The 15,466-nt window shown below is 37.2% G+C and overlaps 1 protein-coding gene across 4 annotated transcripts in view; it reads right to left on the bottom strand.

Annotated features, from left to right (window-relative positions):
* The window catches only part of GARRE1 (granule associated Rac and RHOG effector 1), a 108,489-nt gene that overhangs the window by 27,587 nt on the left and 65,436 nt on the right, over positions 1-15,466 (bottom strand). For all 4 annotated transcript variants that reach the window (XM_073307906.1, XM_073307907.1, XM_073307909.1 and 1 more), the window contains 5 exons: positions 6,198-6,404; positions 4,324-4,464; positions 3,962-4,057; positions 3,663-3,824; positions 2,902-3,060 (listed from right to left, as the gene is read on the bottom strand). In XM_073307906.1, coding sequence (XP_073164007.1) covers positions 2,902-3,060; positions 3,663-3,824; positions 3,962-4,057; positions 4,324-4,464; positions 6,198-6,404 — 765 coding nt within the window. The remainder of the gene's footprint in view (positions 1-2,901; positions 3,061-3,662; positions 3,825-3,961; positions 4,058-4,323; positions 4,465-6,197; positions 6,405-15,466) is intronic.

Raw genomic sequence — 15,466 nt, forward strand, 5'->3', positions numbered from 1 at the left:
CCATTTCACTTTCTAATCTTTTTCTAACAAGATGCATAGCCAAAATATGTGCGGCATAGAGTAAACTAAATCTTCATGAGACTGTTCTATAATGTTTTATTTGGCATTTAGGTAGCAAGTTAACTCATAAATCTCAGCCAATACAGATGCATTAGTTTCTAAAAACAGTAACATGAAGGGCGTACTATTTCTACTCCTCATTCGTTTATCCGACTTCTGAACAAAATAAATTCAAAATACAGTGAACACATGTTTCTCACACCCAGCCTGGTGGTTACTTAGGAAATGGCTTCCTGTTCATCAGACATCTATTGTTCTTGTTTTACAGGTGTTTCCTCCCTCACCCCACCCAGAGAATGCTTTAAAAGGAAAAGATTAGAATTTGTCGTCATTACATAAAATTGTACGCAAATGTAATTTAATTTTGCAGAATTATTTTTACAAAGCACCACAGGTGTGCAAAGCAGTCTACAGACAAAAATGGCAAATCCCTATTCTGAAGAGATTACAGTGTAATTTGGGGGGAGGGGGGGAACAAAAAGGAATGACAAACCACGAGTAAGACAGGAGTATAAGAAGATGAGGCTTAGCAGAGTGAAAGATCACACACTGTTGACTGTTATTTATGCATCTTCTTAGTGCCTCTGAATATAAAAGGCCTCTGCTATTAGATAATTGATGCCAGCAGCAAATGGAGTTATTCATGATTTTACCCAAGTTATTCCTAAAGTGGCAATTTCATTTTGGCTTGCACTATAATCAAAGGAGTTCTATGCCAACAACTCTCCCGGCTGCCAGCATGGAACTCTCATGATAGCAGCATTTCAATGGCCAGCAGGGCTGCCCTGCCCTCTGTGTTTTCTCATGCCCCACTGCTATTGAGCCTCCCACTCCAGGTGAAGAAACCACCTATCCCCCTTCTGAGAACAGCTCTGCCCTGATCCAACCCCTCTTGTATTTAACGTTTTAAAAATATTTCTTCCTCAAAAACACCTAATCAGAATGAGACCAACAATCTTACTGTACTACCACCGAACACCTTCCTCTACACCTTCCTCTTCCTCTACCCCTAAAAGGCTACCCTCCTGTGCCACAGAGGTTCCTACCAGCAATTAGGGGACTGATAGTAGCAGAACAGCTGCTGCCATATTAGCAGCAGAGAAAGCAGAATAACATGGTTAGAGTCAATATCATTTTACATGTCACAGTTATGATGATAGTCTCTTGAGTTAAGATACGAACAAGGGAGAATATCTTAGAAGATGTAGAAGTTATTTAATGCGATGCTTATAATACCAAAGTAAGTGATGTTCAAAAAGAAAAGCATGACAAATGAAGCTTCACTATTTCTGTAGATATTATCAACTCAACAGTATTAGAAGAAATGCTTTCATAAACTAAGACTGGAGGTAAGTCAAAGCCACATATAAATCAGCTACTTCACTTGCCTGAACAGATGTAGGAGCTGACCATACAAGATATGTAGCAAAATGCATTTTTTTTTATCAAAGATTAAAATCAACCACTAATTCTTGATCATTCTATCTTCAGGTTGCACACAAAGTAAAAGACTATTGACAGTACATAATCCAACAGTTAGACCAAAGTTTGATTCTGTACGAAGTGCTGGCTTAAAAAGAAGGTGACAGAAACTCTTACGCACTTTTAAAACACATACCACACACATACTTCCTGCTGCATTGTTGTTAAAGGAAATCTGCTCCCATTTTACTTGCCCAGTAGATTGAAAATTCACAATAGCTCAAAAGAAACACTTATCATGAATAAACGGAAGTGCATTTTATTAAATAAAAATACTGCAGTGATTAGTTATACCATAGATAAAAATGTTTACTTAAGAAAACATACGTATCTTAAAACAATACCCGAACAGTTCCTAAATATACCTTACTGATGAATAGTGCAAGTGTCTCCATTGGAATTGCCATTTTACTGATATTCGAAGAGGAGGACCTCCTCCTGGCAAGTAACCAGGAAATCCAGCTCCCACATCAGTTGTGAAAAACAGTATTTTCAAAGTTTCATAGATATCAAGGTCAGAAGGGACCATTATGATCATCTAGTCCGACCTCCTGTACAACGCAGGCCACAGAATCTCACCCACCCACTCCTGCAAAAAACCTCTCACCTATGTCTGAGCTATTGAAGTCCTCAAATCGTGGTTTAAAGACTTCCAGGAGCAGAGAATCCTCCAGCAAGCCTCTTCCAAATTCCAAAAGTTGTTGCAGAATACAATTTTTTTTTTAAAAATGTGGTAGTCCCCTGATTTTACCATGCATTAAAATGGGAGCTGCATTTCCTGTGTCCTAATCTACATCAGGTTGTAAAAGCTGCAGCTTCCTATTTGATTTTAAAACTTCTAGTGCTTTTCTTTTTGTAAAATTAGTCAATGTTCAAAATATTCTTTATGTTAGAGTGTTAAGTTTTCAACTACAATTAATACTTCTGAATCTATGGTCTGCTAAAATCCATCTTGTCTACCAGAAAGTTCTCTCTAACACTGGAAACGGGGGAGCCCATTGTAAGAAACTGTGAACCAATTTCCAGAGTGTTGTAATAATGTTTTAACATCTGTAAGAGAAACTTTAGTGTAGTTTTATGTAAGTGTTTTGATTGTTAAATTATTGGTCAAATTGTTAACTGTAATTACAGAGCTTTTAATACTTTTCATATTTTACTAAGTCATGTACTTAATTTTGTGAACTTGTAAACTGATGGTCTGAGGACAATGGTCCCAGTCCTCCAAATTGCTCAGCATCTTGTTCTATCAGCCCAAATGATCTCAGTTTTACTTTAAGAGAAGAGGTATTCTTGTCCAAATATAGCTTTAAAAATATTTTGTTTACTGCTGATCTGTCCCTATCAGCCATAGTTACTTACCAATCCAGCTTGGCCAAATAATAACTGTACAGCAGTCTTGCAGGCTCCCCGCCAAGTAGAAGGGCAAACCTGATTTAGTACTTCAGTAACAGGAGAGTCATCCCGGGGTGTAAGTCCATTATGGCAACCAGCTTCTTTGATCAGTTGTAGCATTGTGTGCTGCAAGTCACAAAAGCCTGTTACACACACTACTCAAAACAGAGTAACATACATCTGAAAAAAATTTAATACTGCATGTATATTTTGAGGTTACAAACACAAAATAAAATGTTCGCAAATGTCCTTATCTTGTCATTTTGATTTGTCTGAAGGATTCATTCAAGGAAATTAAATACACACAGTAGTGTTAACTATAAAAGCTTTCTCAATCTTAACTGAAGCATTTGCTACCTGTAAAGAGTCTAAGTTATAAAATGCACCTGCATAAATTGAATTATGGAAATTAGTATAATAATCAGAATACAAAAGAGAACTACTTATGAGACACTGTAAATAATAGTTCAAAACACAAGCCATTTTTAACGTTTCCAGGAACAGGGAGCTAAGTTTACCTTGAAAAAGTGAAAATGCTGATAAAGATATCCAAATAATTTTTGGATGATACTCCCACCTTACCTTCCTCCCAAATTTAGAAATCCATTTTCCCACTAGTTCTAAGAATACCTTTTGAATTCATTTGGCATGACTGGTTTTAAAATTGTAATATAATACTGAATATTTAATATTGAATTTTTACAAGAGGTTAGATTTAGGGTTATTACCGTTTTCAGCTTCAGGTTTTCTGCTGCAGACTCATTAAAGGATATTCCTTTTAGAAAATGAGATCCTATCTGAACAGGTACAGTGGGGAGTTCACACTGAATTGGCTGAGGTGGAGTCTGTCTCCTTCCTGTTTGTTGGGCTTCAGCTTCACAACAGCAGCCCTTGAAGACAAAATGTAGATCAATGAGCAAGAAAGGGAGACAATAAATAAAAAGCTAATAACAAGACCAAAATTTAAGGAATTACTACTATTCTTTACCATTCATTTTCAGGAGGAAAAAAGAGTAGTGGCTCTTACCTGCAAACTTGCTTCAATAGCTTTTGGATTCAAGTGGAAGCCAGCCTTCATTGCATATTCACAATGGCCTAAACTCTCCAAAGCGATTTTATATGCCTGATATTACAAAATGATTTAAGATACAAGTTAGCCATAATCAACAAGTGATACAAAAGTGTGTGTGTGTGTGTGTATATATATGAATTTACACTGTCATATTTCACAACACATCCACAATCTTCTATAGACAATACTGCAAAGTCACAACCCTTTCTCAGCTGATTGAACTACATGTTTTTGTATAACACATTCCTTCCCCGCTTCAACCCCATACCTCTTGACTGTAGTAGACATGTGGAAAAAATAAAATTAAGGTAACTAACCTGCAAAGCACTGTCAATTTTCATGTTCAGTTCTTTTAGCTGATGCTCAGGGATTGCCACACTTTGTGAGCAGAAGAGTTGCTGAACCTCAATTCCAGCCAAACACCCATCACAGCCTCTTTCTCTCAGTCGAGATGTGGCCTTTAACATAAGGCATAATCAGATATAATCATAGTACTGGTTCAACATTGGGACAGATCTAGTCTACCCAAAATTCCCACACCAGGACCAAGAACAATAATTAACTGGTATATCCGGTGAGGATTATAGAAAAAAAAAAAGCTATATATTAGTGATTATTTAAGAGCATAGATTTTCATATAGTATCTTAAAACTTACAATTATCGCGACTGGTGATTTTAGTCAATTGTGGAAATAGATGTTTCTTTTTTCTAGCTCTATAATTGAAGATAATTTGGTTTTGTGTTTTTCTCTTATTTTCTCATTTTGCATGCCTAATAGGCTTGATTTGTTAGTCTCTAAGGTGCCACAAGTCCTCCTTTTCTTTTTGCAGATACAGACTAACACGGCTGCTACTCTGAGACTTGGTTCTGTTAATCTGTATATGATTCTCTATATTTTGACACATCATAATATGTTTCCTTCATAAAAGTAGCTTAACTGGGCCAAGGTCCTAAATGGCTCTTTTATCATAAAGATTAAGGCCCCAACCCAAGTACATAAGTACTTAATTTTAACCAGTTATATCAATTTCTATATTGCAACTTCCAAGAAACTAAGAGTATAAAGTACTGACCTACAGTACGTACAAGATTAGCTGACATTTTGTATAGTGACAACATTTGAAATCCTGATCATACTTAACAGAATTCACAGTAGATAAAGCTATGGTATAAACTTAACAACAAAAGTATGAAACAATAATATTCCCCAAAAATTGTATCTAGCAAACAGTTGTAAATCCCCATTTTATTCCAGTCAGTGAGAGAAAGCAATTGCCGTTTGTCCAGTTACAAATAGTTCTTTTAAATTCATAGTCCAACAGGAAACTTGTCTGTTGTCCTATACCTTGCAGATGTTAGTTAATAAAAGATTACTAACACGCCTGTCTGTTCTGCCAAATTAGACTTCAAAAGCACATACTTTAATTTTAAGGAAACCATGTACTCAAAAAGTCTAAAGCCGTTTCTGCTCTAGCAGATTATAAATTTAATGTTAGCTATAGAAAGAGGAAAAGCAAGTATTTTAGGTCTATTAAACTAGGTTCCCTTGAAAAGTGATTTTTCCTTGCAGGGAAGATATGGATTCCACAAGTATGTGTTTTGGAAGTATAAATCTAAAGATAATTTTGAGTAACATAATAAAATGTTTTACAATTTTGTAATTGAACCACCAGCAAGAACAGCAGCTTTGCAACAAATTGGACATAAAAGTCATGAGTAACCTTTTTAAAATACAGAATAGGATACATATTCAAAACATTATCAAGACACCATCAAAATAATTTCTGTCCGACTTTTGCGGTGTCTTCTTTGCCTACTCTTTTGACAAGAACAAAGGCTACTATAAATGAAAGATCAGAGAAAATTATTTTTCTATATTTCTAGTTAGTACATCTGACAGCACTTTGTGAATAATGCCACTGCTTCACTACAGACTGTTTCCTTAGTTTTTGTGAGGATTTTCACATAGAGAAAAACATTTTAAAGAAATACGAAAATTGGCTCCAGGATAATTAATAGTACCTAAAACTATTTTAAGTCATTTAAAGAAAATAGGACTAAATATCAAGTTTAGTGTTCCTTTAATATAAAAACAAATATGAAGAGTTTTGCAAATTAGGGCAACTAATTTCTAAGTTGCCAGTTACTAATATGAAATATTCAGCTTCATTGAAATCAAGGCATCCATACCTCTGCAGCTCCTCTCCACGATCGTACTGCATCTTCTAGCTCAGTTGTGGGGCTCAAATTGGAGGTTCCCACCCCACTAGCATTCTTCCTTTCCTGAGCTACAGCTTCAGCAAAACAGGAGTGTGCCACTGGTTGGACCTTCTGCAAAGCTTGTGACAAAAACTGAAAGTGAACCTGCATCACTGTCAAGAAACATCGTCCAAGTAACTATGAAAGAAAACAAACAAAATTCAGAAGTGAGTTTGGGGTTACTTTTGGTCAGCAAATCCTGATGACGGAGTTAAACAAGCGAGTCAAGTTCCTCAGCTTGGATGGATCAATGAAGAGCTTCTCCCCACCCCTTTTTTATAATGCTTCACAATCAAACCATCATCAATATGCAACATAGCTAATACTTAGCTATGTTCTTAAAATACTTAAAAATCACTACAGAACACTGGGGTTCTAGGTATTACACTGAATCTCTAAGTTGCAGCTTTTCTTTCGAGAGAGATCAGGCATCTGCTTGCTATGAATTTTGTCTGTATCATCTTTACAACACTTCTGTTCTCAAGTCATGGTTATTTCAAGAATGCAAATCTGAAAAGCTGATTTAACTACATAGCCATATCTAGTATATAAAAGAAACAAACAATCTTATAAAATATAAGTAGTATAGCATCACACAAGAAAAATGTCTATCAAAACCTCACTTGTACATGATGAGTCAGACTATGTTACAATGTTTGACCAACATATAAAATCTACTTTGGTTACAGTACACACCAAGCTCATCACAGTATTAAAAGGTTCATAATTAAGTTTAACATTCTGCTTGGAAGATCATCAGAAATATATGTGAAAACCTTTTGACATTTGAGACAGTGAACACATTTTTTTTGGCTTCTTTGGAGAGTAATCTTGACTGATCAGGAAATAAGGTATACCTGGAAGAATTTGTACAAACTGACACCCTTATGTCATCTGACAGGAATCCCTAGAGCTAACAAAAAATTTCACTCCAAAATACTTCAAAGAAATGTATAATTTAATGCTGCTCATTGGAACAGTGGGAAGGGGGAAAAAAAAGCAAAAAAGAGGGTCTAGAAACCCAAACAAATTATTCTCTCTCCCCCCCACAGTCACACGAACTAAGGGTGCTACCTATAACCACTTCCTAGCCCTTGCAAGCACACAGAGTAAGAGATGCAAAGTTGAGCCTAACTCAGATGGCTCCAAATTCCAGACCACTGGAATAGCTGTCTTCTTCCTTTGTAAATCTCCCTCTGTCATTTTACCCTTTCCCCTTACCAATACAGCAACCCAGGATTATGCATGAGCAAACCACACACGCCTAGCATTTAGAACAAGCTAAATGAAACAAGGATCACACTGTTCTAGTAAAAAGAAAAGGAGTACTTGTGGCACCTTAGAGACTAACAAATTTATTTGAGCATAAGCTTTCATGAGCTACAGCTCCACTGAATGCATCCGACGAAGTGAGCTGTAGCTCACGAAAGCTTATGCTCAAATAAATGTGTTAGTCTCTAAGGTGCCACAAGTACTCCTTTTCTTTTTGCGAATACAGACTAACACGGCTGCTACTATGAAAACTGTTCTAGTAATTCTCTCGCTGCAGCTCCTGTCAGCATGGGAGGATAGGTACAATCTTTCAACAGGCCAGAGAATGTGGGGATAAGAACAAACAGGAATATTCTATTTAGGAGTTTGCCATACAACCCTGACGAGGGTGGGGGTGAACATTTGCAAAAGAACAAAGCTAGAACACCAGAGCAGCAAATGTTTTCAAAGTTACTGTAGAAAGTAATTATTTGGATTCATGAGGCATGGGCCAGTGGGTAGTGTACTGGACTAGGAGTCAGAAGAAATGGGCTCTATCCCCAGCTCCTCCACTTACCTGCTTTCTGACTTTGGGCAAGTTACTTTCCCTCTCAGTGCCTCTGTTTCCCCTCTCACCCTTTGTCTCTCTTCTATTTAGACTGTACACTATCCAGAGAATGGACCACTCCTTATGTGTGTTTACGGAGTACCTAACACAATGAGGCCTAAACCTCAGGTGAGGCCTCAAGGTATTACAGAAATACAAGTAATGAAAAAACCCCAGCATTAATGAATCCTTGTGACTTTCAGAAAGAAAAGTAGACAAAATTACAGTTGTAATCTAAAATATTTTACATTTAAAGTGCTAATTTTTGTCTGGTACATAAGTATATACACTTGTTATAAATATAAATATGGATAAACTTCACACACAGCTTGTTCTTTTAGTTTACTGTAGTTGTCACAGAGAGAAAGTGACAAAATATGAATGTATAAACATTTATATACATTTTACCTTCCTTTACAAAAAGTCTACCAGAACGAAACTGTTGTACCATTTTAGGAATAATGCATAAAATGTACAAAGAGTGTACAAAGGCACCCTGACTTGGAGGACAAGAAGTTACCTGGCTTATTTTCAGTTACATTCTTTTTTAAATCAAAGTTTCAGCTACAGTGATCTTACTAGCAAGAAATAGGAGTCACACTAATAGTTATATGCATTAACAATCTACTTTAAACAGCACTCTACCAGTGGCAAATTTTGTTTTCCATTGCAGCCAGTCTCCTTTTGAAATTCCATTCTGGTTCAATCATTTCCCCTCTTTGTACAACGTATAACATTAAACAGTTTTGATACCATGAGTGACCTCTGCAAGTGTAGTCTGCCTTATTAAAAAGCTATTCAGCAGACATTCAGAACAAAACACCAACTTACTTGATGACAAAATTTAAAAGATTTATATGAAAACTGCAGGAGCCAGTGTGGAGAAAACTAGCAATCTAAACATTTCAGTGTACGGAAAATACGAAGGACTCCAACAATTCACTGGAGAAAGAAAATCCCGGGCTCGTTAGGAATTTCAAGCTAGTGAGATTCTAAAGGACATTGGAGGTGCAAAAGGTTGAAATCTTCCCTTCCCTTCCCTGGGAACTGCTCTCAAAATAAACAACCTATTTTGTTTTACAGGGACAGCACACCACATTCCTGGTACAATTTGCAATGTTAGGCAATGAGATTAAAATACTAGTATTGGCACATAAATCCAAGTCTTCTTTATAAAGTCTATGTTTTGTTTTTTAAATCTAGATATTAACTTTCCTCTACTTCAGTGATTGTTCAGAGGCATTTCCAATGGTTAAAATAAAATAGTATCACTGGGATGGGGATTCTTGCACTCTTCCATCCTGCTAGATTAAGGACTCGTTTCAGAGGCCAGACACTTCCTTGTAAGAACTCATCTTTTTAAAGGTATTTTTCTAAAGAGCTGAATCCCCCTCTTCACTGGGGGATGTAATTACCATCATCAAATCCTTGATAAATACTCTCAAGGTAGGTCTAGAGATCAAAGAGTAAAGTACAGTACTTGTAGCAAAACCTGGAGAACCACCTGTGTGAACAACATAGGACTATAGAGTAGTTGTAGCCATGTTGGTCCCAGGGTATTAGAGAGACAAGGTGGGTTAGGTAATGTCTTTTATTGGACCAACTTCTGTTGGTGAGAGAGACAAGCTTAAAGAAGAGCTCTCTGTAAGACTGAAACACAATCATCTCTCTCACCAACACAAGTTGGTCCAACAAGATATTACCTCACCCATCTTGTGTCTCTAATAAGAATATAGAGGCCTCCTGCTGTTCAATCTATCAAAATTGGATAGTAAGGAGGGCACAGTTAAAATTGCCATTCTGAACTTATTCCTCTTTGCTCACATTTTGGGACTTGAGTTTTCCTCTTGGGGGACTACAAAGAGAATAAGATCATAAGAAGAGCCATACTGGGATCAGACCAAAGGTCTATCTAGCCCACTATCATGTCTTCTGACAGTGGCCAATACCAGGTGCCCCAGAGGGAATGAACAGAACAGGTAATCAAGTGATCCATTCCCTGTAACCCAACGGATTAGATTCTTGAGAATATCTAAAACAGGGACCAGCCTGATTCCCCACAATTTGCAAAAGATAAAATGGCCTCTGCCTCCTTTTCTGGAATCCTGGATATTGCAGATATGATGAAGTGAGGTTTCTGTGTCCTCGCAAACATTTACCCTTGAGAAATAAATCTCCACCACTTGTATACCATTCCTATCCTTTGCTACATCATCAGGAAGACACAAATGCCTCTCCTTATCTCAATGGCTGTACAATCTTGTGTGGAGGAATTTGGCATCATGTTTGGACAGCTGAGACTAGTGTGGCTGTTGGAGACATAATGTGTAGTACAGCCTCCCTTACCTCTGACACTCCAAGATCTGTTGAGGCTCTGCTTCCTCTGTACAGCTTCTAGCTATAGACATGCAAGAAGCTATTATGAAAATAATCCCTTCTAGCAGGCTTTTGAAGCTTGAAAATCACACTTCTCCATGTCCGCACATTCAGCAACTGCTTTCTCCAAATTTGTATAACAGTAGCACTTAGGGTCCCCCAATCCAAGATCAGAGACCCTTTGTTCTAGGCGCTGTACAAACATATTTGAAAGTTCCTTTCCACAGAGAGTTTACAACCTTGGTTTATGACAAGACACAAGCAGGTGTGTGAAAAACAAGTGGGTAGAAGGGAAGAATAAACTAACAGTAAAACAAGCATGGTTTTACATAACAAATAATAGTTTAAGTTCACCACCTGACTAACCAATGTTTTTGGCAGCAATTCTCAGATATCACAGTGCTGAAGCAAGACATGGAGAAGGATAAAGTAATGACTTTATATGATTTTTGGGGGAGTTCCCTCTCCCCATGTATGTCGTCTACAATAGAAAATCTATACTTTCACATTTTAGCATTTTTAAAAATATTTTTCTCTTTTCAGACAGGGAAGGCAATCTAAAACACAGCACACACATTTTAAAAGGATATCTATGTTATGAAGGAGTGAGGATCAGTAAGTTGAGGAGCTTCTTCATGATCAGTACAAAAATATTGAGAAAGCTTTGTGATATGCTTGTGCTTTTGCAGCAAGCTTATATACTTGGCTTCATTTTGGAAGAATGCCTAAATCTGACTGTTTATGCTTTTCCACAACAGATGGTAAGGTAGCACATATATGAGCAATCATGACTATGCAACAAAAATAAAAAATGACACCTGTCACTTCAAATTAGTATGGAGATGCCTGAAGGTATCTACTGAAAGTCTATTTCATGGTTACATATTAACAAAATAGAAAATGTAGCTAATAAAGCCAATTGTAGAGGATAGTTTAGTTAGTTGCTGATTTGTTGTAATCTTAAAATTTAACTATTTATAAACCATTTTAAAATAGCCTTGGCAAGCCACTCAATTGACTGGTCAACTGACTACCTATCATTTGACCACAGTCAAATATTCCAACAAGAATACCTTGACGTAGGTGCTGGCCTACCTTTTTGATTACCTCATGGTGCTATCTGCTAGCAAGCCTACTTAAATGTCACGATCACTAACTCTACTACAGGGATTGGCAACCTTGGCACACAGCCCGCCAGTGTAAGCCCGTCCCTCGGCCTGCGCTGCTTTCCGCAGCCCCCCATTGGCCTAGAGCAGCGAACCGCAGCCAGTGGGAGCTGCGATTGGCCAAACCTGCGGATGCGGCATGTAAACAAACTGGCCCGGCCTACCCTGGCAGGCCGCGTGCCAACGATTGCCGATCCCTGTTCTACTACATACTAATACCATTTGCTGAGAAAAAAAGTGAACTGAAATTTTATGTATGTATATCTTTATTTGTATATCAGGCTATCCATATACATAGCGATTTACAAAAATTAACAAGTTAAAAGACATGGTCCCTGCCCGGAAGAGTTTACAATATAAACTGACTAGATAAAACATACAGAAATTAACTCGGAAGGGAATGGGGGAGCGAAAAGAGGATTCAGTCATTAAACCTCATCCCCAAACATAAAGAGAAAAGATGCACAGCCATTAAGCTGCTTGAAGAGTTGGCCAGCTGCCTACCTAGTATACGTGCATTTAAAAATGACATTTTCTTTTATAGTTGCTATGTTTATTTTGTTTAATTTCATTTTTCTTTTATAACTGTTCAATATTGAATAACATTCACATTTAAATGCTAACCTACCATTGCTAAAAAAGAATTTCATTTTTTAGAATTTCATTTCATTATGTTTCACATTTTTCTTAGTTAAAATAACTCAGCTAAGTAAATTTGTTTTTTTATAATCAGGCATAAGTATCTAAGGCTAAACCACATGGAGACCATAAACTCGTCATCTTTTTCTTTTCTATATTTATGTTCTAATAAATTAGTGCTTTAAAATAGTTGACTTTTTTTACATTATTTGACAATATTTGACCAATCAACTGGTCAACTGACCGGTTATTTTTTGACCACTCAAATGCCCAATCCTACTTTAAAAAAAAAAAATCCAAAAGTTATGAAGATGCAAGTGAATTGTAATGTAACGTAATGTAAAGAACTGACACTAAAGATCATTGGCATTAGACCATTTCACACTGCCTCAAGGCTAAATTTCTATCAAAAACAAAACAAAATAAGATTTTACCTGAACCATTAAAGTTAGCTCTTGGGATAAGGGCATAGTGCACGTCCAGGAACACACCAATTTAAGGCAACACTGTTTATTTTAATAGCACACAAAGGCATACAATGTGTTTTCCATAATGTCATCTTACAATTTTGCTGGGTATATTACATATTTGTCTATGATTCTTCAGGAAACTTTTTTTTAGCTGTTATTTTTCCATATCTTTAGGGTGAAGCATGACCTATGATGTCTTGACCCTGAAGGTACACTTTTGTAATTTTTGAAAAGTTGAACTGGACTTTTTAAAGAAAGTTCCAGTTTACCTCTTTGAACAACTGGAATAATTATATTTTCCAATCCAATCATGTTAACTGTGTATTTTGGTTATTTAAGGGGGAACATAAGTACTTCACTGAGATACATAGTTTTGATTGGAAAAAATGGTACAGTAACAAGGACTACGAGAAATAAATTAATTACTCTGTTACTGTTGCACCTAGACACCCTGAGATCAGGACCCCATTGTGCTAGAAACCGTACTAACACATAGCAAAAGACAGTCCTCTGTCCTAAAGAGCTTACAGTCTAAATGGAGAAAGACTATTAAAATGTGGGCGGGGAAACAGATTAACAGAGAGACTAAGTGACCTGTCTAAGGTCACAGCACAGAACTGAGCCAGGCACTGAACCTAGGTCTCTCAAGTCCTGGTCCAGGACCCTAATCACTATATGCCATGTTGCTTAAAGTACCAAAATGAAGCTTTAGACAGAATTTTTACTTAGTATTTTGGAAGTAATAGCAGACTATTTAACTGTTAAAAATCTTTGTGGTTTTACAATTTCCTCATGTGGCTAGATGACTGATGGACTGGTTTTAAAAATCTTTGGTCCTTTTCACTACAAACTAAGAACCTGATATCAGTATCAGGGTACTGCTTAACAATGGTGACTCATACCTCTGTTTTCCCTTCCAGATTGCCACTCAAATATACAGCAATTTGTTTTTATTTTGCTGATTAAAATGAGAATTTTAAGAATTTTCAGACATCGTAATTAAAGTTGAAAGTTATATACTATTGTAGATGATAAGGCAAGTTTATATACTTTAAGAGTTCATGTGGCACCTTAGAGACTAACAAATTTATTTGAGCATAAGCTTTCGTGAGCTACAGCTCACTTCATCGGATGCATTCAGTGGAAAATACAGTGGGGAGATTTATATACACAGAGAACATGGTATTTCATGTTCTCTATGTATATAAATCTCCCCACTATATTTTCCACTGAATGCATCCGATGAAGTGAGCTGTAGCTCACGAAAGCTTATGCTCAAATAAATTTGTTAGTCTCTAAGGTGCCACAAGTACGCTGTTTCTTTTTGCAAATACAGACTAACACGGTTGCTACTCTGAAACCTGTTTAAAAGTTCAGTTTGTAAAATTAACTGACACCATATAACAATCCTCTCAATGTAAGATTTTAGCTAAAACACAACTCCATGTAAAGCTAGTTTTGAACTCGATAAGATTTTCTCTGTAGCATATTCCCAAGAGTGTCTTCGCTGTTCTGCCCTTCTTTCCTTCTCCACTCAGAAGCAATGTCAGCAGGCGCAGCTGCTCACAATGGATGTGGCTGTACCAAGGCAGCAGTGTAACTAGCCTCATTTGTTATTGTAAAGAACTCATTAGCAAAGTACTATTTTGCTACTGGCCGTTTAAAACACCGCAAGCGACGAAGTGAATCAGATGTAATAGTCTAATTGTTCAATTGGATTATAGTTTTGCTGTAACAGACATTCAGGTTCACATCAGCTTGCTCACCAAAGAATGACTGTCAGCTAAAGCTCATGACTTACTAATATGCAAACCGAGAATGGGTACAAGGATTTTCAACTAATTTGTGAACGGGGAAAAGTATTAGCCATATCCACTGAAGAAGAATCACTGTAAAACTATAGGTTTGAATAAAAATCCAGAAAGTGTGTGTTGATTGCTAAGAACTATTCCATACAATATAAAAAAAAATTTTTTTTAATCTAATTTTTTAGCTTTTACAACACTATAGACAAGAAAGGAAACCTACAACCTTAGTTCCAAGCTTAGCAAGGTCATTATCATAAACTATTTAAAAATTTGTTGCATTGGATAATAAGGTGTGAACTCTAGGCTTCAAGATTTTTTTTAAAAAAAACTTCTCCCTTCCTTTCAACCACCCTTAAAACTTAATTACTGCTGGGACTCTAGACATAGTGAATGCAACAGGTCATTTATTGGGAGGAGATAACAAATGTATCAGTAGATGGTTCTGGGGTGCCTCTGCATTACATTATCCTCAGTTATTTTGTAACCTGAAAGCCTCCCCCCTCCCTAAATATTGGTCTACCAATCCTCACTCCCTGCATGGCTATTTCTCTTTCCCCCTGGTAATCTCTGAAGTAAAGGACAATCTTTCACACAAGTTAATGTCTCTCTCAAATGTATCTAGTTTGCAAATGTATGTAAGATCTCTATAGACCAGGGGTCAGCACCCTGCGGCATACGTGACAAAGGCAGCATGCGAGCCGATTTTTACTAGCATGCTGCTGTCAGCCAGGGTCCTGGCCGCCGGCCCCACTCAGCCCACTGCTGGCTTGGGCGAACGGAACCCCAGCAGCAGGCAGAGCGGGTCCAGCAGCCAGGACCCTGGCTATCAGGAGCCGGCGGACGGAACCCCAAACCAGCAGCGGGCTGAGCCGCTCAGCCCACC

The sequence above is a fragment of the Lepidochelys kempii genome, chromosome 12, assembly GCF_965140265.1.
Source record: "Lepidochelys kempii isolate rLepKem1 chromosome 12, rLepKem1.hap2, whole genome shotgun sequence".
NCBI lineage: Eukaryota > Metazoa > Chordata > Testudines > Cheloniidae > Lepidochelys > Lepidochelys kempii.